At 37.4% G+C, this 23023-nt stretch overlaps 1 protein-coding gene across 1 annotated transcript in view; it reads right to left on the bottom strand.

The window, feature by feature from the left end:
• LOC136258952 (uncharacterized) overlaps positions 1-22449 on the bottom strand; it is a 40849-nt gene extending 18400 nt beyond the window's left edge. The window contains exons 1-5 of the mRNA XM_066052343.1: positions 22365-22449; positions 6562-6660; positions 2958-3059; positions 1298-1396; positions 508-606 (exon numbers count right to left, since the gene is read on the bottom strand). Coding sequence (XP_065908415.1) covers positions 508-606; positions 1298-1396; positions 2958-3059; positions 6562-6660; positions 22365-22388 — 423 coding nt within the window. The 5' untranslated portion in view covers positions 22389-22449. The remainder of the gene's footprint in view (positions 1-507; positions 607-1297; positions 1397-2957; positions 3060-6561; positions 6661-22364) is intronic.
• Positions 22450-23023: the final 574 nt, after the last annotated feature.

Here is a 23023-nt window from a genome sequence, read left to right as displayed (position 1 = left end):
TATAGTTAAATAGCCTGCATACTTTATGCAGTATAGGGGTTTATATCCAAACCATTATTTCCATCCTTATGTCTATGCTCCTTTAAGTACAGGTCCACCCATGCCTTTCATTTGTATATCATAATATAAAGTTATTCACAGCTTTGTACGTACATAATTATTACATACATAGATATCACCTCTGAGCCAGCTAGTGTATAGTAACAGAACTACGTGTATTGTATGCATTCGATTACATGCACAAATGCTGAAAAACTGTGTGTGTTCTAAATAAACACCTTTTCTATGTGAAAAATTATCAACATTACTACACGATAGCTAAATGTAACATTCACAAAATATTACTAAATAATGGATAACATGCTGTACTAGAAGTGTACACACAACTTTGAGGATGTGATATAATCACACATCTGTGACCAATTACCATACACATGAAATAATTGGTGATAAAACGTACTAAAATTACTTTCATATTTCAGGAAATGATAAATAAATCAAACTCACATTATCTTTAACATCCACATCAGCTCCTCGTGACACTAACAGCTCTACCAACTGAATATGACCCATTTTAGCTGCTTTGTGCAATGGAGTGATCCCTGACTATATAATTATGCATGCGTAAATTGGCAAAAATAAATGTAACTCCACTATATGTACTATCAGGACCATATTAATTTTTACCAATGCATAGTATCTACTATACTGCTTACAAGTATCTCTCAGATTCTTTCTACATATGAACAATGATCAAATTAGGAGATATAATTGAATTGTAAAATTTACATAATAAAATTACTATTTATAGTATGGAACTACCATTGTGAATACTGATAGTCTCACTGGTACCACTGGTACCCGAGTAGCTAGGAGTAAGAGCCATAGAGTTGTCAGTAGCAAGAAAAACCAAGGAGTTAGTAACTTGATAATGATGATTACAAACTATACACAAAAATTTATTGTGGCAAAATATATGTATATGGCAAGATGAAGCTATCTTCAGAACTTTCAATGGGTACTCCAGCTATTGCTATAAAGCCAGAATTGTGCAATACAGGGTGTATTAGACTAATGAATCTATAGTACAATATAACAGGGTGTATCTAGTATTCCACGATACATATTGGCTTCAGAATGAATAATATTCTTGGTTTATTTACTGACCTTTGTATTACATAAAAGCAACACATTATCTTAGATAACACAGTAAATGTACATGAAATGATTGCCACATTTACAGTCCGACAAAAGATTTGCGGCTTACACTGCATCATGCATTGTAATAAACACTTACTCTGTTCTTAGAGTTAATATCAACTTCTGTACACAGCATCAATTCCACAGCCTGTACATTACCATGCTGTACTGCTAAGTGCAGTGGAGTGTCATCATTCTGCAAAGATAATGCAAATACACATAAACAACCTTAACAATGCAACATAATTATTATGCAACATAGCTATATTGCAAAAACGCAAAGTGGTGGAAAAGAGTGCAGTCCCTACTGAGGAAAAGTTGTGAAATTAAAAGTAATGTTAGTGCCAATCATTCTAATAATAAATAATTGAAGATCACAAATACAACACAAACCACATATTTACACAAAATATTAACTAAGTTATAGAGTCAATAATGGCACCATCTTTAAAACTTAAGCAATGCCATCTTGTTCTATTTCCCCTGATACACAAGCCAGTAGCTGTCACAAGAGCAAGTTCCAGGGTTGTTCTAATCCAATAGACAACTTCTGAATAGTGCTTGTCCCATCGAAGAGTTAAGTCTTTTCAGAAAACAGGAGGCTTCGGGACCCATCAGACTGTCAACGGAAAACCAAAGCAGGGCTTGATGAACAGTAGCAGCGACAGAATACTTAGATTTCTTTTCACACGCAGCTTTTAACAAAATCAATGCTAAGGTATGATTCGAATAGGACTGGGAGTCAGTGTCGCAGACATGAATATCAAATAATTCCTCAGACTGAGTACACCACGAATACCGAGATCAGCAACCAACATGTTATCATCACATGGGTCCTCTGAAACAATTGGTTCACGCCTCACCTGCCCCCATAGCAAGTTAGACAAATCCCTTAAAGCATTACTCAGTTCATTATTGTGCTGTTGGATAACAAGACCACCTTTCTACATGACTAAAAAGTGGTCGAAGCTAGATGGGGCACTGCAGCCATCACAATTTGGAGAATGGCCAGAAGAGGCTTTCTATAATGAAGAGCCAAAGCATCATGGAACTCTTGAGCAGTGAGATTAAAGTTATTTGCAATAATGGGCAATGCAGTCAACCACACATAAAGGTCATTATCTCTGGCACGTTGAATAGCACATTAGTGGATAGGGTCTAACTTTATAGCCACAACTGAAGAGAAAAGAGTCTTGCAGTGTTAATCATGCTCTAGTTGGTAATGACCATTCTAATTATTATTATTACTGCAATTGTTAAAATTGATATAATATTTCTTGGCTATCACCTTTGATTTCATAACTTTCATTATTCACCCTTGTTATGATAATTAGGGAGCTGCACCCTTTTGGAAATCTTGTAACGAGGCTGTGAATTAAAGATTAAAGAATTCGAATTAATATTTTACAGAATCACTGCAACAAAACATGCTTAAACAATGGCAACCATCACCTGATGCTCAAATTAGTCAATATAGTAGTAAGTTAGAGTAGGGATTAAAATTACATATCATAGTCTCCATTGTCTAATCACCTTAAGCACTTGTTTAAGCATTGCATCATCCTTACTAGTTATACTATATTATTCCATCACACTTGTTTTGATAAACTCAAGCATTGCATTACAAGTTTTGTGGATTAATCTTGATGTGTCAGAGTGTATTTCCAAGTCTATATTCTGTCATACGTATGGTTTTATAATGCATTATAGGAGTGCATTTATTCATTTTGGTGTTCTTTACACCCATGAGCACTTACTTTATCTTTCTTAGTAACTAAAGCCCCATTTGATAGCAACAACTTTATAGCTTCCAAGTAGCCTTTCTCTGCTGCAATGTGTAATGCAGTACTATTTGAGAGCTATAAAACACAATAGCAATAATAAATATGTCACACACAAACTTACGATCTGTCTAAAATTCTGGGAAAGTGAAGTGTCTTGCTTCACATGCCAAGATACAATGGTATTTGTGCAGGTTAGAGAAGCATGTATCTCACTTATGGCATTAAATTTATAGTTGTAGGATGGGAATCTGCATTTAGGCTGAACATACTTTATAGTATATATAGTAACAAACAAACGTAATATGTGATAATATCACTAGTTACAGTTAGGCTTGGTTACAGCCCTCAGAGTAATATGTAACTTGTTTCCTTTTCTGGGAGCAATAATATTATGTAACTGCAGTACATTACATTGCATAGTACTGGTACTGTTACGATGTAAAAAGTTATATATAAATTTAGAGTAACGACCCCAACTCTGGATTCACTGTACAGTATAAAGTAAGCGTACATCTGTAGCTGGGCTACATATGGCTACATATGAAAAGTACTGTAGCTCAAGCTACGTTTGGGAATAGACGTTTAGGCCAAAATTGACTGTGGGATCAATTAACAGTCATGTGATCACGTGATTAGTATACGTGACTTGGATTTTGCCATGAAAAGCACTAACATGACGAGTATTTTGTTATCCTCACTATCCTATGCCTTGAAAAACATTGGGCTAAAGTGAAAACTAGTGCTATCGTTTCCACACATTTCTGAATATGGACCGCACCCAATCACAAAGTTACCACTCTGCATGAAGTAACCACTCTACAACCAAGCTAACCTATCTAGGCCTTTAGTCAACTCTGTAATTATACCATAAACTATTCAATAGCACTGATTGAAACATTAAACTTGTGTTTATTCCATAAACAATTCAATAGCACCGATTGAAACATTAAATTCAATGACATGTAATCATGATATCTCTAGGATTTGCCGATTCATTGTAACCAAATGTAACTAGAATTTACTAATGCTGATCCTCAATCGAAATTTTTTTTAGGTATGAATTAGGCCTGCGCCGATTATGCCAACATAATTTGGGGCATGGGGCATAATAGGTAGCCAAGAGCATTGGCATAATGCCAGCATAATAGGCACAATTTTTTTGCATTGGTTATCAGATAAGCTGAAACTCTGCTTATTTTGCATGATTCAGAACGAGATAGTGTGCAAACATGGTAAAAATCAGATTTACAGCTACGTTGTGAAGAAAAGATTAGTTAAAGATCGATATACTGTAATAGAACAGTCACCGCATATTGAAATATCCTAATAGAACAATCACAGATGTATTAAATACTCTAATAGAGCAGTCAAGACACAATTTATGTGAGCAAATTTGGAGCATAATGGGACACAACTGGGAATAATTGGAGCATAATAGGGGAAAATTTGGAGCAATGCTCAAAAGCATAATAGGCAATTTTAAAAGCATAATAGGCTCAGGCCTAGTATGAATATTTAATACATCTAGTGGTTGCATTTGCATTGGCTTGGGTGATTGATCACCCTGTGCAGGCTATCAGACTGATTTGGTTACATAATCAAAACTCACAGCAATGAGTTGCACAGCCAGTAAAGCAGAAATGTGCACTGCAAACAGCAGTTGTAATATGGGGCATTTGAGCTTTTGCCTGATATGTATATATACGTATATATATATATATATATATATATATATATATATATATGCCCTCACTCTGGGGCCTGTGGCCCTTGGGTTGTTGGGCCTACATATCAGGCAAAAGCCCTTATTCCCGTGTTACTATTTACACAAATGTAGAGTAGGCTTGCACTAATGATCGTTAATTCCAGCATAATTTCAAAAACAAAACACTTGAAGCAGTGGCTAAAATAACTAATTTTTACACCTAGACCTAACCTAAGACCAGGGGGTACACATAGTGTTTGAGGTAAGTACTATTTGTGCTGTACATTGCCATGATTGTCCAAACAGCTAAAGTAAAGAGAGGGCTTGTGTGACAAAGTGCCATAGTAAAGAGGAAAACTGTAGGAATTTCTATCCAGTTGGGTCTGGGGCACACTCGGACATATATAAGTGTGCCAAGATTAAGCCTGGAAGCAATTTTAGAGAAACAATTGAGATCTGGAAGTAATAGCAAACTGAAGGAACAAAGTTTAAAAATAAGAACTACGTAAGTATATAGTTACGTACATACATGTGAGCCTTGCTTTAGTGGATTTCAATTTTATTGCTGACCGTAAGAAAGAAAATTAAAACTACAGTAGTTAGATTGCAAGACAATTTTTAATCAAATAGTAGACCATGAAATTTGAAAGATTGAAAAATGGCTACCTCAAAATTGGATTTTGAGGTACTTTTAGCCAAATCCCCGAGAGTTAAGATGTACAGCACATAAGTATATGTAACTTAACATTTATACTTTTATGTGGTACAGCTGGCTATTTTTTGTCTAAGTTCAACTACAACTAGCCAAATCACCATTTACAACTAGCCAAAAGTCACTTACAACTAGTTTTGTGGCCACAACTAGCCCCTTTTTAGTCCCTGGCTTGAAGCATTAAAGCATTAAAGAATTATTCCTGCATGATGAAATGATTTTCAAAATTTTAATCAAAATGTACATGCCAAACATACAGCAAACCATGAACAGACTACAAAATATTTCATGTGGAATATTTTTTCCACAGGTAAACTGTGTTGGGAGAGGTTTATAAAGACTTTTGACTGTCCTTAATATGTGCATTAAAAAGAAACAATGCATTATAAATTCCAAGTACAACGATATCTGCAATAAATTATATTACTCGTTACTCTGCATGTAGCATGCCATGTTATATTACTTGTTATGTAATGTGTTACCCCCAACCCTGCATAAATCAAATGTCTAGCCACGTGCGTGTCAAGAAGTCATTACAGACTTTCACGGGCTCTTTGATTCTACAGTAAAATTAATGTCATTATCTGGAAAATGTATGTATCAAGTCAGTCAGCTCCGCAAACTTTTTATTCTTGGCTTAATCGCATACAGGGTGTAAAAAAAACAATAATCATTTAAATGGTGTCATCTGCTTCCCCAGATGACACCAGGCCACCAGTTCCCCACTATACAGCTGGGTAGACTGGAGGACAATAACAAATAAATTAGCATAACTGGGAATTGAACCTGGAACCTTTCGATTATGATACCAGGCCAATGCTTTTGACACTTAGCCATACTACCTCACTCTCTCTCTCTCTCTCTCTCACACACACACACACACACACACACACACACACACACACACACACACACACACACACTACACACACACACTACACACACTACACACGTACACACACACACATGTACGCACAACAAACACACACTACACACGCACACACACATGTACGCACACATGTACGCACAACATACACACACACACACTACACACATACACACACACACACACACACACATGTACGCACAACAAGCACACATACATGCTGTATCATATTTTGCAGTAAAACACTTAACTACCATCATCATCATCAACTAACCATAAACTTTCCATTGACATTGACTTTGTTGTGAAGATGTTCCTTGATATCAATAATTCGGTTATCACTTACTGCATCCAATAATCCCCAAATATTATACTGCAGAGTAATATTATATTGTTATTATGTACATTGTTGTACACTTTAAATTCTATATAATGGACACTTTAGGAGAGATGGATGACCTGCATTATTCTGAAGCAAAACAAGCTGTTGGGATCAAAGTGTTTATCTTTGTATAGGATTTCCACTGACTTATTATTAAGCAGGAGCTGTTTTTAAAGCAACACTTCACTATACTACAAAGATAGGCCTAGTGTAAGGCCTAATATTAATAGCATGAAGGACTGGATTCAATTTGATGCTTATATAATCAATACAAAACAAGAGTTGGAAATGAGTTGAGTACTTTAGTGCATAATCACATGGTGATTTAGTTTGCCATACATTAGTCTCAATAGTAGGAGTGCAATTAATCCCAAATTGCATGGCCTTATTTCTGTAATTGCACCGTAAAGCAGCCAATAAAATAGCAGAATAACAGAAGCCTTTTAAGTGCAATGATAAAGTGACATGATGAATAGCCTATCAGATTAGTTGACAATAGAAACCTTTCAATTACAACAAATGTAGACATTATCAATAGCCAATCAAAATTGCTGACATGTGAAGCCTTTAAGTAAGTGCAACAACAAATGATGTAGTAAAAGATCATGCAATCACCTGGTAGAAGGTAATGGCCATGTAGAACTGGATAGATGTGTACTACAAGCCATAAAGGTTGGTCACTATGTGGCAATCACACACATTTTTTGTGCAATTGTGGAATAATTGTACTTGTAACAGCCAAAATTGCACTTGGCTTCGCTTCGTACAATTTTGACTGTTACTCGTACAATTATTCCCTAATTGTACTCAAATGTGTGTGATTACCTATACAAATTGCAGTCATTGATGAGTACTCTGAATTTGTGACCAAACTTTGGAAAATCATTTTATGGTCATGCCTGACTAGCATGGTGCTGTTAATAGCAGTAAACAATTTTCTAAATTTTCTTGTGATCCAAGGTATCTATGGATTATTCTACCCTTCAATGGGCATGAATTTAACTTATAATGCTGTGTTTTGGAACCAAATATTTTTATTGTGGCAAATGTGCACATAATATAAGGGTGACTTCCCAAAATTCGGTTGTACTGTATTTGAGTATTATCCATACAGTAAGTAAGAAAAAACATAAAATTTGTGCTTGAACAGTTGCAGTAAGCCAGCATGATAACTTTCCATAGCTACTAAGCTACAAATCTATACAACAGCTGTGGTGCATGCATACAACCTATGTAATGCTCAGTTAGCCACCATTTTGACAACTCAATGGCTTAATGAAGCTACATAGTTATACAGCTAGCAAACTATGCACTTCAGTGCTATTCACTTTCAACAAAACTACATGCCAAATCACAATGCAATGCACTGTAGCTGCAGTACTATGTAGTCATTTGCATTAACCTGGATATAGTAATATCAAAGAGTGAACATATTATGTTCACTCCCAATGGTTTTGTACTTGAACAAGTATGTTTTATGTTGTAAACATGTTTGCACGCTTGAATAGTCTATACCAAATGTATGGGATATTTTTATAGCCTCATAACTCACTTGCTCTTGCCCATATCAAAGCGCTTTATTGAAAAACAGTTCCAGTGTTTATACGGTTTCACCGTTCTACTACATATTTGCACATGTAATGAGAGTTATTAACTTTAAAAAATTTGTACAGTGTACAAAAGGAAAGCGAAGTGGTATCCAGTTGAATGGTGAGGTTGTGTATAGTACTATCACAGAAAATTATACATCTTCATTTTAATTTGACATAAATTATAGGTTGTTACCATCCCACTATCTTGACCCTCGCACACAGCTATTATTAAGTACAGGTAAGGAAGGCATTACAGATGCCTGTTAGTATAATCACACAGTGTATAAGTCAGAGTTGAAACTGGGTGACACAAATGACCAACCAATTCATAAAGCAAGTGGCATAGCCAAGAGTAGGCAGGTGCCCACCCAAGGATAGTGGCACACGCCTGCTCATCAATATTGTAATTAATGTAACAATGATTTATTGCATCATGATATTAATGTGCTGACATCAACATTGCTGAGATTAATGTTAGTTAACAAGGATGTTACATGATCCTGTTAAGTCTTATATTCTAATGCAAAGCATCACATGATTAAAGAAGGTAGGAATGGAGCAGAAGAGGAGTATGTTTTAGGAGCCTATCACATTCCAAAAAAATTACTGAGTTGTGTGCAACAGCAGCACATGGTGTTTTGAGTGGCTAAAAGTGATGAACTCATCATCTGGCACTAGGCAAGTGAATGAATTCAGTGAGAGATACTGAATACCATGTGAATTAAGTCTTATCTCAATGTAAGAACTGTATACAATGATAGATGTGTAAGGAGGTGTAATATGTCAGTTTTCAAGCATCTACTGTATAACTTTTATATCATTCAGGCATTAGCATTGGACTAATAAAATAAATTAAGCTGTGGGAACAGCAACATTGAAAGGGCATCAGAGTTGGAAAAACCAGTGAGACAAGAGTCTCACCACTTGTTGTCCTATAAGTGGGTGTGGTTTCATTCATGCTTGCAAAAATTTCAACACACCTTACTGTAAAATAGTATAACACATTCCTAATAACTGGGTATGGTTCACAAAAGAAGGTGACCCTCTGCAAGAAAATGGAACAGACTACAACATACCAATAATGGGAAAGGTTCTACATATGTATGCAGTAACACATAATTCCTATTATGTAGGTGTGGCTCACCAAAGAAGTTATTATAATTATGATGTGTTAATCAGGGGCGTATCCAGGAGCTGGCAAGAGGAGGGGCACAAACAGGCTAAGTTGTAGGTGATTGGGGAGAGCAGAATCTCTTGTTATCTAGTTGTTGTATTTTTAAGTAGCAATGATCACTCCTTAGTAGGTTGATTTTTGTCATTATAGCCTATGAAGATGGTTGTGAAAAGTTTTTAAAAGCTATGAAAGTCTTAACACCCAGTAACAAGATAATTATTTTTAGAGGCACTTAAAACGTACAAAGGTGCTGGGTAACAGTTTGACAGCTGTTTAACTTTGCTTTTGAGTGAGTTTTCAATAAATAGTAGAAATATGCAGTTTTCATGTGTTATATATATATATCAAGACACACGATAGTGTGTCGTGCGGCCCAAGAAGCCGGCGCGCCACACCGTGAGTATATTGACAGGAAGAACGAAAACGTCATTTTCACACCTTTGTATCTCGGTGATCACTTATCTGATTGGAACCAAATTTGCTACACAGTTGCCCGCCAGCCAAGGGAGTCTACATTCCAAATTTGAAGGAAATCGCTCCAGCCATTTCCGAGATACGAGCTGCCAAAGTTTCGTTTTTTTCTTCTGTTTTTTTTTCTTCTTTTTCTTCTTCTTCGTCTTTTCGCACACTTGCAAAAATTGCTATAACAAGCAAACGCGTACTCCGATCGCCTTGAAATTTGGCACACAGAAAGGGAGTCCAAAGGCGAATCCTAGCATCAAATTTGGTACAAATCCGATGAATGGTTCAGGAGTTATGACCGATTATTCGCGTAAAACATGATCGATTTGTTGTCACGCCTACAGGGTAAACCGCTTCATGCAATGAGTTGAAAATTGCTATGTAGATGGAGTAACCATCGTAGGAGTGCCTTTTGGTGGTTTGAAAGGAATCGAGATAAAGACCACGGAGATATGACACAAAACCCAACCTGTGTCACAATTACGCGATCGATTTTTATGAATAAAAAAGTATTAGTTTTCACGCCTACTAGGCAAACCGCTTAGAGCAATGAGCTGAAAATCGGTGTATAGCTGGAATAATCTTCATAGAAAGTACTTGCAGTAGTACAGAAGAATCGGATTACAAACCACTGAGTTATGATTCGAAAGCCAACTCCGTGTAGCAAATGCGAGATCGAGATACTCTAATAGAACAGTCACCCTAATAGAGCATTCGGCTAATTTATTTACTCCATTATAGAATTTTATTACATCACAAGTTATTCTGTAGGGAGTTCAGCTGCAAACAGTTACTCTTATAGACAGTTCAGCAAGAAGACAGTCACCATGTGGAGAGTTAAGCAAATATATCACTATAGAGATTCAGAACATTACAAGTCACACTGAAGAAAGTTCAGCTATAAACAAGTCATGCACTGTGTAGAGAATTCAGCTACAATTAAGTCATTCTCTAGAGAATTCAGTTACACGGAATTCAGCTACACACAAGTCACTGTGGAGAGAGTTCAGCTACAAACAAATTACCCTTTAGAGTGATCAGCTACAAACAAAACACTTTGCAGGGTGTTCAGCTGCAACAAATCAACCTTTAGAGCGATCAGCAATGAACAAATCAACACAAATCTACCTGTAGAGAGATCAGCTAGAAACAAATCACCCTGAAGAGAGTTCAGCTACAAAAAATCACCCTGTAGAGACATCAGCTAGAAACTATACACAATGTAAGGAGTTCAGCTACAAGCAATCACCCTGTAGAGAGTTCAGCTAAAACAAATCAACCTGCAGAGAGATCAGCTACAAACAAATCACCTTATAGAGAGTTCAGCTACAAACAGATTACCTGTAGAGAGATCAGCTACAAACAAATCACCTTATAGAGAGTTCAGCTACAAACAGATTACCTGTAGAGAGATCGGCTACAAACAAATCAACCTGCAGAGAGATCAGCTACACACAAATCAACTTGTAGAGAGATTAGCTACAAACAAATCACCCTGTAGAGAGATCAGCTAGAAACTACACACAATGTAAGGAGTTCAGCTACAAACAAATCACCCTGTAGAGAGATCAGCTACAAACTAGACACAAAGTAAGGAGTTCAGCTACAAGTAAATTACCCTGTAGAGAGTTCATCTACAAACAAATCAACCTGTAGAGCAATCAGCTAGAAACAAATCACCCTGAAGTAAGGTCAGCTACAAAAAATCACCCTGTAGAGAGATCAGCTAGAAACAAATCACCCTGAAGAGAGGTCAGCTACAAAAAAATCACCCTGTAGAGAGATCAGTTACAAACAAATTGCCCTGTAGAGAGATCAGCTACAAGCAAAACACCCTGTAGAGAGTTCAGTAACAAAGAAACCACCATGTAGAGAGTTCAGCTACAAACAAATTACCCTGTAGAGAGATTGGCTACAAACAAATCAGCCTGTAGAGAGTTCAGCTAAAACAAATCAACCTGCAGAGAGATCAACTACAAACAAATCACCTTACAGAGAGTTCAGCTACAAACAAATTACCCTATAGAGAGATCGGCTACAAACAAATCAACCTGCAGAGAGATCAGCTACACACAAATCAACTTGTAGAGAGATCAACTACAAACAAATCACCCTGTAGAGAGATCAGCTAGAAACTACACACAATGTAAGGAGTTCAGCTACAAATAAATCACCCTGTAGAGAGTTCAGCTAAAATAAATCAACCTGCAGAGAGATCAGCTACAAACAAATCACCTTTTAGACAGTTCAGCTACAAATAAATTACCTTGTAGAGAGATCGGCTACAAACAAATCAACCTGCAGAGAGATCAGCTACAAATAAATCACTTTACAGACAGTTCAGCTACAAACAAATTACCTTGTAGAGAGATCGGCTGCAAATTAATCAACCTGCAGATAGATCAGCTACACACAAATCAACTTGTAGAGAGATCAGCTACAAACAAATCACCCTGTAGAGAGATCAGCTAGAAACTAGATACAATGCAAGGAGTTCAGCAAGGAGTTCAGCTACAAGCAAAATCATCCTTTAGTGAGTTCAGCTACAAACAAATCAACCTGCAGTGAGATCACCCACAAAAACGCACTTGTACAGAGTTCAGTTACAAACAAATCACCTTGTAGAGAGATCAGGTAGAAGAATTCACCTTGTAGAGAGTTCAGCAACAAAGAAACCACCATGTAGAGAGTTCAGCTGCAAACAAATCACCCAGTAGAAAGATCAGCTAGAAGAAGTTACCTTGTAGAGAGTTCAGTTACAAAGAAACCATCATATAGAGAGTTCAGCTACAAAGAAATTACCCCGTAGAGAGTTCAGCTAGAAGAAGTCACCTTGTAAAGAGTTCAGCTACAAAGAAACCACCTGCACAGAATTCAACTACAAACAAATAACCCTGTATAGAGATCAGCTAGAAGAAGTTACCTTGTAGATAGTTCAGCTACAACAATTCACCCTGTAGAAAGATCAGCTAGAAGAAGTCACCTTGTAGAGTGTTCAGTTACAAAGAAACCATCATGTAGAGAGTTCAGCTGCAAACAAATCACTCTGTAGAGAGTTCAGCTACAAAGAAACCGCCATGTAGAGAGTTCAGCCTCATACAAACCACCTTGTAGAGAATTCAACTACAACAAATCACCCTGTAGAGAAGAAGTTACCTTGTAGAGAGTTCAGCTACAAAGAAACCACCATGTAGAGAGTTTAGCTGCAAACAAATCACCTGTAGAGAGTTCAGCTAGAAACAAATCACCCCGTAGAGAGATCAGCTGGACGAAGTCACCTTGTAGAGAGTTCAGCTACAAAGAAACCATCATGTAGAGAGTTCAGCTGCAAACAAATCACCCTGCAGAGAGTTCAGCTACAAAAAATCACCCTGTAGAGAGTTCAGCTAGACGAAGTCACCTTATAGAGAGTTCAGCTACAAAGAAACCATCATGTAGAGAGTTCGGCTACAAAGACACCACCATGTAGAGAGTTTAGCTGCAAACAAATCACCTGTAGAGAGTTCAGCTAGAAACAAAATACCCAGTAAAGAGACCAGCTAGAAGAGGTTACCTTGTAGAGAGTTCAGCTACAAAGAAACCATCCTGTATATAGTTCAGCTACATTTCAAGTCACCCAGTAGAGAGATCAGCTGCAAAAAAATATCCTGTGGGGAATAATGGGCATGTAATAAATATATGTATATAATTTGTATAATTACTAATAAAATCAAAAATAATTGAAGTACTAAAATTCTTCTTTAAGTTCTTTTCTTCTTCCTGTAGTAAAGAAAAAAACATATGGGTTAAAAAAGCCCCCAAAGCCAGCCATAGGCCGGCTTTGCAGTATACAAATACAAAAAGAAGTGATATCTAATCAAAAACAGCCAAGCTGTAAAAAAGGTGCGGCCCCCAAAAAGGCCATGGTGAAAAAAGATGTGAAATCCAAGGTGGCGGCCAAGAAATGGCTGTGATGGTAGGTTAATGGTTACATTTTAATAACGACAATTCAGGTGAATTTTGTGCCGCTTGGTCTTGGCACCAAATTCACCTGAATTGTTGTTATTAAAATGTAACCATTAACCTACCATCACAGCCATTTCTTGGCCGCCACCTTGGATTTCACATCTTTTTTCACCATGGCCTTTTTGGGGCCGCACCTTTTTTTACAGCTTGGCTGTTTTTGATTAGATATATATATATATATATATATTATATATATATATTGATTTTCATCTGACATTCAAGGTGTAGTTATAGTATTTCTATCAAAAGAAGTAGCTATGGCACAGAGTGAGGAAGGGTGGCATTTGCCCCAAATTCCCCATCCTGGATCTACCATTGTTAATACAGTTTCACATCTTTCCAGGGGTTTCCAACAACAACACTACAGTTAGTTACCAGCAGTGGGGGTCTGTGGAAGCAGTACCAGTCACTGAGAGATCTAAGCTCAACAGATTGCTATTATTTTTTTATTGGATGAATTAATTTGATAGTTATTTATATTATTTGCACAACTCCCTGGGACACAGCTAGCTATAGTGCATGGCCTTACACGTACAGACAAGAATCCATTGACAAAAATGGAATAATTTGTAACCAATCAAATTTCTAATTACAATGAAGATTATCAAGGATGTGTCTTGTACACCCAAGTGTATGATACAAATACAGGAAGTCTATCTATTCCCATGCATAACTAAAAGAACTGCAGACCATAGCAGTAAGTTTTGCATCACTCACATTATAATGCTACATGTCTAGTCTAGAAATATATGCCTTCCTCAATAAAACCCCTAAAATTTAACACTTCACAGCATTGGCGCACAACAGTAATAAAGTTCCTTCTCACGGTAATAATTATATCTGTTAATACATAGATTATTTATATGAGAGAAAAATAAATGTCATAATAATTTGACAATTACATATAATTACAAGGGGTCAGGAGTCTATTCTCAGGGTTACCAAGTTACTAAAAATGGCAATAATAACTGGAGCCCTGGCAAGATAAAAAATACGTAATAAATCTTAGCTACTTATAAAACTAAATGATATAATTTATTATGGCATGTCAACAGTTCAACAGAATGGCTACATACAATGATGCTGAAGCCCGAGAGTTAAATATCCTGTACAAACAGGAAATGGCAACACGAGCTGCCTGCTGAAGTATGCAACGTATTGTACTCTTCGGTAGATGGCATAAAATACTAAGTTTTGTAAAGGTCATTGGCCTAGACAGCCAACTTCCAATTGTCACAAGTTCAAACAAAAATCCAGCATGTTCTATGGCAAGCAGTAATGAACCATACCGATCTTCTTTACAATTCCTTGCAGCCAAAAAGTGATGCTGAGTATTAGTAACCACAGAGAGTTCTAATAGCACAATGGAATCCGTTGAAACTGCTCAGGTCTGCTTAGAGTAAATGTGATGTGAGATGGAATAGTACTTTGGGGACTAACACGTGCCTGATAGCCAGGAAGATCAGCATAAAGCTTAAAACACAGTGGTAAATTCTTCTCAAAGTTGTGAACAAAAACCCACAAAATGGATTCATGACACCAAGTGTATCTCCAAAGATTAAGTGCAATGGAACGTTCAACCAGTTAAGGTTGTAGGTTTAGTAGAGTGACAAAGAGTACATGCATACTGGACTAATGATTATATTCCAGCAAGCCTGATTAAGAGGTGTTGGTAAGGTGTCACAACCAGCTTGCAGTAAGAAAGAAAGTTGCTTTTCAGGTAAACCATACATCATTTTTTTCCACAGGGGCAGTGGCATAACTAGACTAACACTGATACCAGGACCCAGTGCTAGACTCTGAAAGAAAAAATGAGTCACTAGCTACCTGCTGGTAATGGATGGCAGCCTCCTATTATATCACTGACAATCATAATCATTACTGTTTTAACTAAATAGTAGTTGGCTACACCGTTTCCCTGAACACTGCAACTGCTTAATTAGAGTTATTGACTGCTCTATTAGAGTACCTTGATCGTTCGTGTGTGCTGGGCCCAGGTTTATTTATGCCCCTTCACAGGAGACAATTTTGCTCTATTATCCAGAAGTTTATTTGGTACAGTCAACAGTCTATGAGTAGAATTCTAATAATTAACATGAGAGGAATGTAAACTGCTATGAGCCTTGCTCTTAAAAGTAGATGAATGGATGCTAGAAACTGATGTTTTAGCAGAAGAAAGAGCATCAAAAAAACGCCTGACGCATCCTGAAAGTCAGTAGATAAAAGAGACTGATGCGATTCAACAATCATCAGATCAACAGAGCATTCAAATGCTCTATTAGAGTACATGGCTAGAATGCAAGTGACTGCTCTATTAGAGTACCTTGGTTTTTAAATGCACAGTTCCTTCTGTGGATCCTTCCCCGAGAGATTAATCAATGTATCATATAAATTTTTGTTTTGTAATGTATGCTACAAACCTACAACTCACTTTGTGCTGCCAAATTTAGTGTGTTCGGTTCCTGCAGATCTAAATTTCAAAGGGGGCTTCCTTGCAAACCCCCTCCCCATTGTAAAACCATAAATATTATATACTACATACCCGAGATTGCATACTGCCCATTTCAAAGGAACAATCCACGTTGTACTTGTTAACACTTTTCCTTTGCAGTGTACCGTGCAAGTATTGTAGCTACTAGGTGGCATAGTATTGGAGCTCAACAGCATCATATCCGCTACCCTCTACAGTTCCAATGGCTAGAGGACAGATCCTGATCGGATAGGTGTCAAAGCCAGAAAATCAGCACAAGCTGAGTGGTAAAACAGTGATATCTGCTTCGTGTTGTTGGAAGGTGTTTGAGGATCTCAGCTCTTGTTAAATGGCTAAATATGTCACTTACTATGATGCTGTTGGCTGAGTGGACACAGACGAATGGTTTAAGATAGGCATGACAAATGTAGCCTGGTTTTTTGAGTCGTTATTCAATGAAGCATGGTAGTGAGTTTGAGGCTTGTGAAATCACTTTCACAATGCTTATGCTGTATTTCAAGTGTTTTCCTGGTAATTCAGACTACTGGGAGGTGTTCTAGTGCATCCTTTCACTGTCTAATAAATGATGAAGAGGTTAAATCTTTCGTGTTATTAAAATCACCAGGAGATGGCCAGTTTTACAGGAAATATTTACGATTACTAACAGAAGACCGTATATTGTAGTACAACAAGGAGTACTAGTGGCGTGTTGATAATTAAGAGTTAACGAAGTCAGTACGCAATCCCAGGTACGTAGTAATATAATATATATGGTAGGGTCTGCAAGCCAAAAAATCGATATCTTCAAATCGACTTATAAATAAACTATAGTCATGTGTAGGGGTAGGTATAATCAAGAAAACATTAGAGTGGCAGCAAATTTCGTCTATCTCTTCTAGCGAAAATAATGCGAAATACCTTGAATTCGATCGATTTTTCACCTTCGTAATTAATTTTGCAATGTTATTCTTTAGGGCCAAAACTCTCTCTATCTTACTATGGAGTATAGTTAGTGTAATAAAATTAATTGTGGTGGATGGCTGATCAAGCTATTGTGTTTTACAAACGTCTAGCTTCCCTCATTTCAGAGAAGAGGAAAGATCAATATGCTGCTGTATTGGGACTAATTAGATGTTGCTTGTCTTTTTCTCTACTACACTCTGCAATTAGATGTCTACATGGTTCCCATTCTTCTGCTGGCAGATTCATTCATGAGAATCCAGTTGCTGCTGACAATTTGATCCAGGCAGAGACTGGGTTCTCTCATTGTTAATTGTATTTAATGGCAATAGTAAGTTGTTATTACATTTGTTACTATATTGAAAAAAAATTTAAATAAAATTAATTAATATTTGGTGGTGGCGTCACGCACATCATCAATTCGTTTCATTATCTGAAGCACAGCAGACTTGCAGAAAATACTGCAAAATCTACTGCAGTAATCACCTACAAATCAAGTACCTGTATACAGAATATGGTGTGGATTGAAGTTTGTTGACCATTTATCTGGCTGAGTCCAGCCTTGCCAGATTTAGCAAAAAATTCCTCCATGATCCACCAGATACTGCAGTCTCGTGCAAATTAACACCTTTAGGTGTGCTGAAGTATTGTAATGATTGCTCAGAGCAAGTATAAACTTACAGCAATGGCTTGATTACTGACAGTAAATTTTACAGTTAACCTTTATTGTGTAAAACTAAAACTCTTGTAATGAAAGTTTTACAGCACTCAGCATAATATTGCTGACTTGATATGATTATAAAGATCACTGTGAGCACAGTAAGATGATCATTTCTGTAGCAAAGATGGAGTCCAGAGGTCTTGAGTGCCTGGCCAGATCTATATAGCTATAGCTAGATACATACGTGCAGGTCATGCAGCATACGTAGTCATAATTATGCACACCTTTTTGATAGTTAAATCAGAGTTTATAATTATTTGATCATCTATTTTCATGAGATATTCAAATGCAGTAGCATGCAAGGTCAGATGGTATGCTCCCCAGACAGTTTTTACATGCCTTGAAATCACATCTGCATGGAAAACTATCATACAAAATTGTGATATTTCCTGGTAGCTAATTTTTTGTACCAAAGTACCAACTCAACCATGTCTAGTAGCTATTATCATATCCTGTGCAAGGAATTAAAAACACAGTATTGCTTCCATGACACAAAATCTCTAAAAATGAAGTTTAGTTATTTGTGATTTAGAAGAAATTTTATTTTATTTGTTAAAATGAGATTCCAATCAGATGATTTACAGGAACTTGAAAATTGACATGGTTGTAATGTACAGTATTAGATCAAACATTTAATAAGAGCAGTAGTCACATGTCACATAATTTAGAGTAATTATTGCGATGACTTTGTCGTATTAATGTATTAAGATCTTTTCACAAAATTTAAATAGTTGAAAATTTGTCCTGTACTGGGTCCTGATTTAAAAGTTTTTGAGGTAGAATTTTAGTAGTTTGGAAAATTACATGAATGTATAAGAGTGCATGGTCCACACAGATAGGATATACAAATGTACATACATCAAATTGTTGGCTTGAAGACTGCTTTCAGGTGTATATTTCAACTTTTGATTTTATTTTATTTATCTTCACAGTAGTCGGCAGAGCCACTCTTCCCTACCATCAACTATGGAATTGGAGCAAACCCTTGGTTTCTGCTTTTGATAGCTACTATAATTATTGCGAATACTGCCCCCATGCATAAGTGGGCTCAGCATATACATACCAAATAGTAGTACATTGCATATCATAACGAAAAATAATGCAGATGCTATGTCTAAACTATACCTTTGATATTTTTCAGAAAAAGGCACAATGAGTTTACCATATCATGCAACATGTCAGCACTAATTATATAGGTCAACTTACACCAATGCAACATAATTATAATATGCATAACTTGAAGAAAACTCTTCAATAGAGCAGTCAGATATGCATATTCTTACAGAACAGTCAGAAATTGATTTTTCATACATAATGTCACTAAAATTGATCAACAATCACAAAAATTATTGTTTAACTGCACTCAGAGTAGCTGTCAAGTAAATCCCACAATATTTTTAATATTAGCTATGAGAGGCTTGCATGGTTTTGAGCAATAAATCGCGTTTCGCATGCCACAATTGATTAATGTGTTTGTACTCTAACCTTCTCTGTAAGTTTGTACTTGTGCTGAGTAATCATTTCCAGAATTCAACACACTTAATAATAATAATGCTTTATAGAATAGTAATTCTGAGGGTCTAAAGGTGCTTATGTGCACGAGACTGCAGTATTTGTTAGGTCGCGGAGGAATTTTTGCTAAATCTGGAGAGGCTGGTCTCAGCCCAGGGGTAGATTCAGGAGTTGGCAAGGGGAGGGGCACAGAAAAGTTCAGATTCACACTATTACAAAGGGGAACCAACTATTAGCTGCAATCTGTTGTAGTCGATATACACATAGCAACAAATAATCACCTATCAGTAGTGTTTCACTGTTGAATTGTGCCATTTAGGCCATTGCAGAAGGTTGTGAAGTCTTAAAAGGTGCTACAAAAGCTTAAACACCTAGCTGTCACATGGTAATATTTCTAGAGGCGCTTAATACACACAAAGGTGCTGGGTGACAGTTTTTGAAATAAAGAGAGGTAATACGTCTGCCATTTAAACTAAAAGTATTCATTTCTTGAGTAATAAACTGATTATGGCCTAACTAGCATTGTCAAAGTGATAGCTAGCTATTCTTCCTGAAAGGAAAAGGCAGTGCCGGAAGGGTGGGGAGGGGGGGTATTTGCCCCAAATGCCCCATCCTGGATCTGCAATTGCAGCCAGATGGTCAACAAACTTCAATCCACACCATATTCTGCACACAGGAACTTGACTTGGAGGTACAGTATTCCCTGCAAGTCTGCTGTGTTCCATATCATGAAATGTCTTTTTTTTTGGACAGTCGGCGTTGCATGCGACACCACTATCAAATATTAATTAATTATATTAAACTACCTATACTCCATAGTAAGAGTGGACAACCTCTGAAAGCTTGACAAAGAGTTTTGGCTCAAAAGAATAACATTGCAAATTAGGATGGCAAAAAATCGACTTGAAGAGATGGACGAAATTTGCTGCCACTCTAGTGTTTTCTTGATTAGACCTATTCCTACACATGACTAGCTATAGTTTGTAAGTCGATTTGAAGATGTCGATTTTTCAGTTTGCGGATCCTATCTATGGCGAAACTGACCCAATCCAGAATTGGGTCAGTTTCGCCATAGATAGGATCCGCAAACATGTGTGAAAGGTTGGTCAGTAGCTACGCGTTCACCTGACCCCCCACCATATCAAAGGAGCAAACACATGTTCACTCCCAATGGTTTTGTACTGGAACAAGCATGTTTTCATGTTGTAAACATGTTTTCCACCCATACTATAAAATGTATGGGTAGAATGTATGGGTGGAAAACATGTTTACAACATGAAAGCCTCATAACTCAATTGTTCTTAACCCTAGCTATCAATGCACTTTTTGACTAATAGTTCCAGCATTTAAAGGGCTTCACAGTGATACTAAATGTGTAACAAGAATAACACGTGTTATTAAAAAGAAGGCAGTGGTTACTGAACCGAAAGTCGGTTCAATAGGCCGGACTCGCTATTGAACCAACAGTAAAACTTAGACAAAAAAAGGGTCACTAAACGAAAAAAAACACAAAACTCAACCTGGGCTCGAATCCTGGACTATTGAAACTGTAGGCAGTGGGCTTGCCACTGTGCTACCACTGCTAGCTACCCACTGCCCCTACTTTTCTACTTTATAAATGCTACTCACGTAGTAGTCTCACTATATAGACAGTAAGAAGAATGTAACCTAACGGTGAAGAAGAAACCAAAGCTGAATCCGAGCCTATCCCTAACGCTAATGTTACTTTTCGCGTCCCCTAAAGTCGAATGTTCAGGGAAACTACTAGACGCGAAAATAAAAAAAACCTTTAGGTTCAGTAATGCACCTATCAATGTATTGCCCCACTACCCCCCCCTCGGGCATATATGGGGCTATAGTGGGGATTTGACACAGCCAAATGTCAAATGCCCCATAGTAGGGCAAACCTATCGTGTCAAATCCCCACAGTTGCCCCCAGTTGCAACGCGGGATTTGACATAGCGAAGGAAGTTACAACAAAAAAATATTTGGGTGCTTACTGAACGATCGTCAAATGGCCCCATAGGGGGGGGGTAGTCTCGCGTGGCCAGACCGCTTTTTTCCGTATATTGGGTGGGAAAAAAAGGGTCTGGTGCAACTCCAATAGCTGTTTACTTCTGAGCCGTCCCCACATTCCGGGGACGCTAATTGAATAACATTGGTCACAAAGGAGGTGCCATGACGTCAGTAAAACTATGAAGTATTCCTACACTCCTGCTCCGGTTGTGAGTCTTGTTACACGATGAGGATTAACTTTCAAGACGCTATAAAAGAGACATCGGAGCTTCGTTTAAAGGATAAACAGATCTCTAGTTAACTTACTGACGTCATGGCACTTCCTTTGTGACTAATGTTATTCAATTAGCGTCCCCGGAATGTGGGGACGGCTCAGAAGTAAACAGCTATTGGAGTTGCACCAGACCCTTTTTTCCCCACCCAATATACGGAAAAAAGCGGTCTGGCCACGCGAGACTAGGGGGGGGGGGGGGCAATACATTGATAGGTGCATATTACCACTACCTAAAAAGAAACGAGGGCTCAGGTAAACGCGAACAGACTAGGTATCATTTTCAATGTATACCTCTACCTACCACGAGGACGGAGGACCATCGTTTCTTAACATTTTAAATCTCAAAGGTCTCTGTATAAACTTATTACTTCCAATAAAAAGTGGGGCGTCACCCGGTACGAGTAGCAAATTAACGTCACATGAAATCAAGTTACTCCACAGAGTATTCTATTTTCATTAGAGGTTATAGAAAATTCACGCGTGCACTGTAACAGAATGTACATGTATACCTTTACATCGTTTCCATGTGCCATCGCGGTACAATAAAAGAGATCATGAAATTCCACGCGATACTTTCAGTCGTGTCCGCGGCCGCGTTGTTAGTTATATACACAGGATGTGGCATGTGCGTAATTCGGTAATGCGGTTAAAGCATTATTATAACTAATTAAAATTCCCCACTTATCAAACCCTATTGCCTATGCAAGGCTGCAACAGTTGTGTTTCTGATTGCCCCTCTATGGCATTTTGGGAGTTAGTGTGTGCCTACAGTACCTTGCATGTAGCTACTATCTATCAGGCTTGGTGTTTACTGGCTGTTTAGTTATTGTTTTGTCATGTAAAGTCCTTTGCATAAGTTAAGTCTAGTACTAAATAACATGTACAGTTGAAGTATACAGGAATAACTAGTTGATACATAATTACAAGTGTACATGTTTGTGGTTAATTCGTGCTGTTACAAACATGTTATAATAATAATCCATAATACAATTTCAATCACACACATAGCGCAATTCATCACACACTGCATATCACTACTCTCATGTGATCTTAAAGCTTGAGATTAGGTCAGCATTTATACATGTCGATAACAACACAGTATTGGTAGTGTTGAACTGGAAGCCAGATATGGCTGCTCCATTGTATGATGCCTTACTAGGGGATCCCC

Source organism: Dysidea avara, chromosome 6, assembly GCF_963678975.1.
Source record: "Dysidea avara chromosome 6, odDysAvar1.4, whole genome shotgun sequence".
In the NCBI taxonomy this organism is placed as follows: Eukaryota; Metazoa; Porifera; class Demospongiae; order Dictyoceratida; family Dysideidae; genus Dysidea; species Dysidea avara.
Note: the sequence above shows the minus strand (reverse complement) of the source record. Positions and strands in the feature narration are given on the sequence as shown.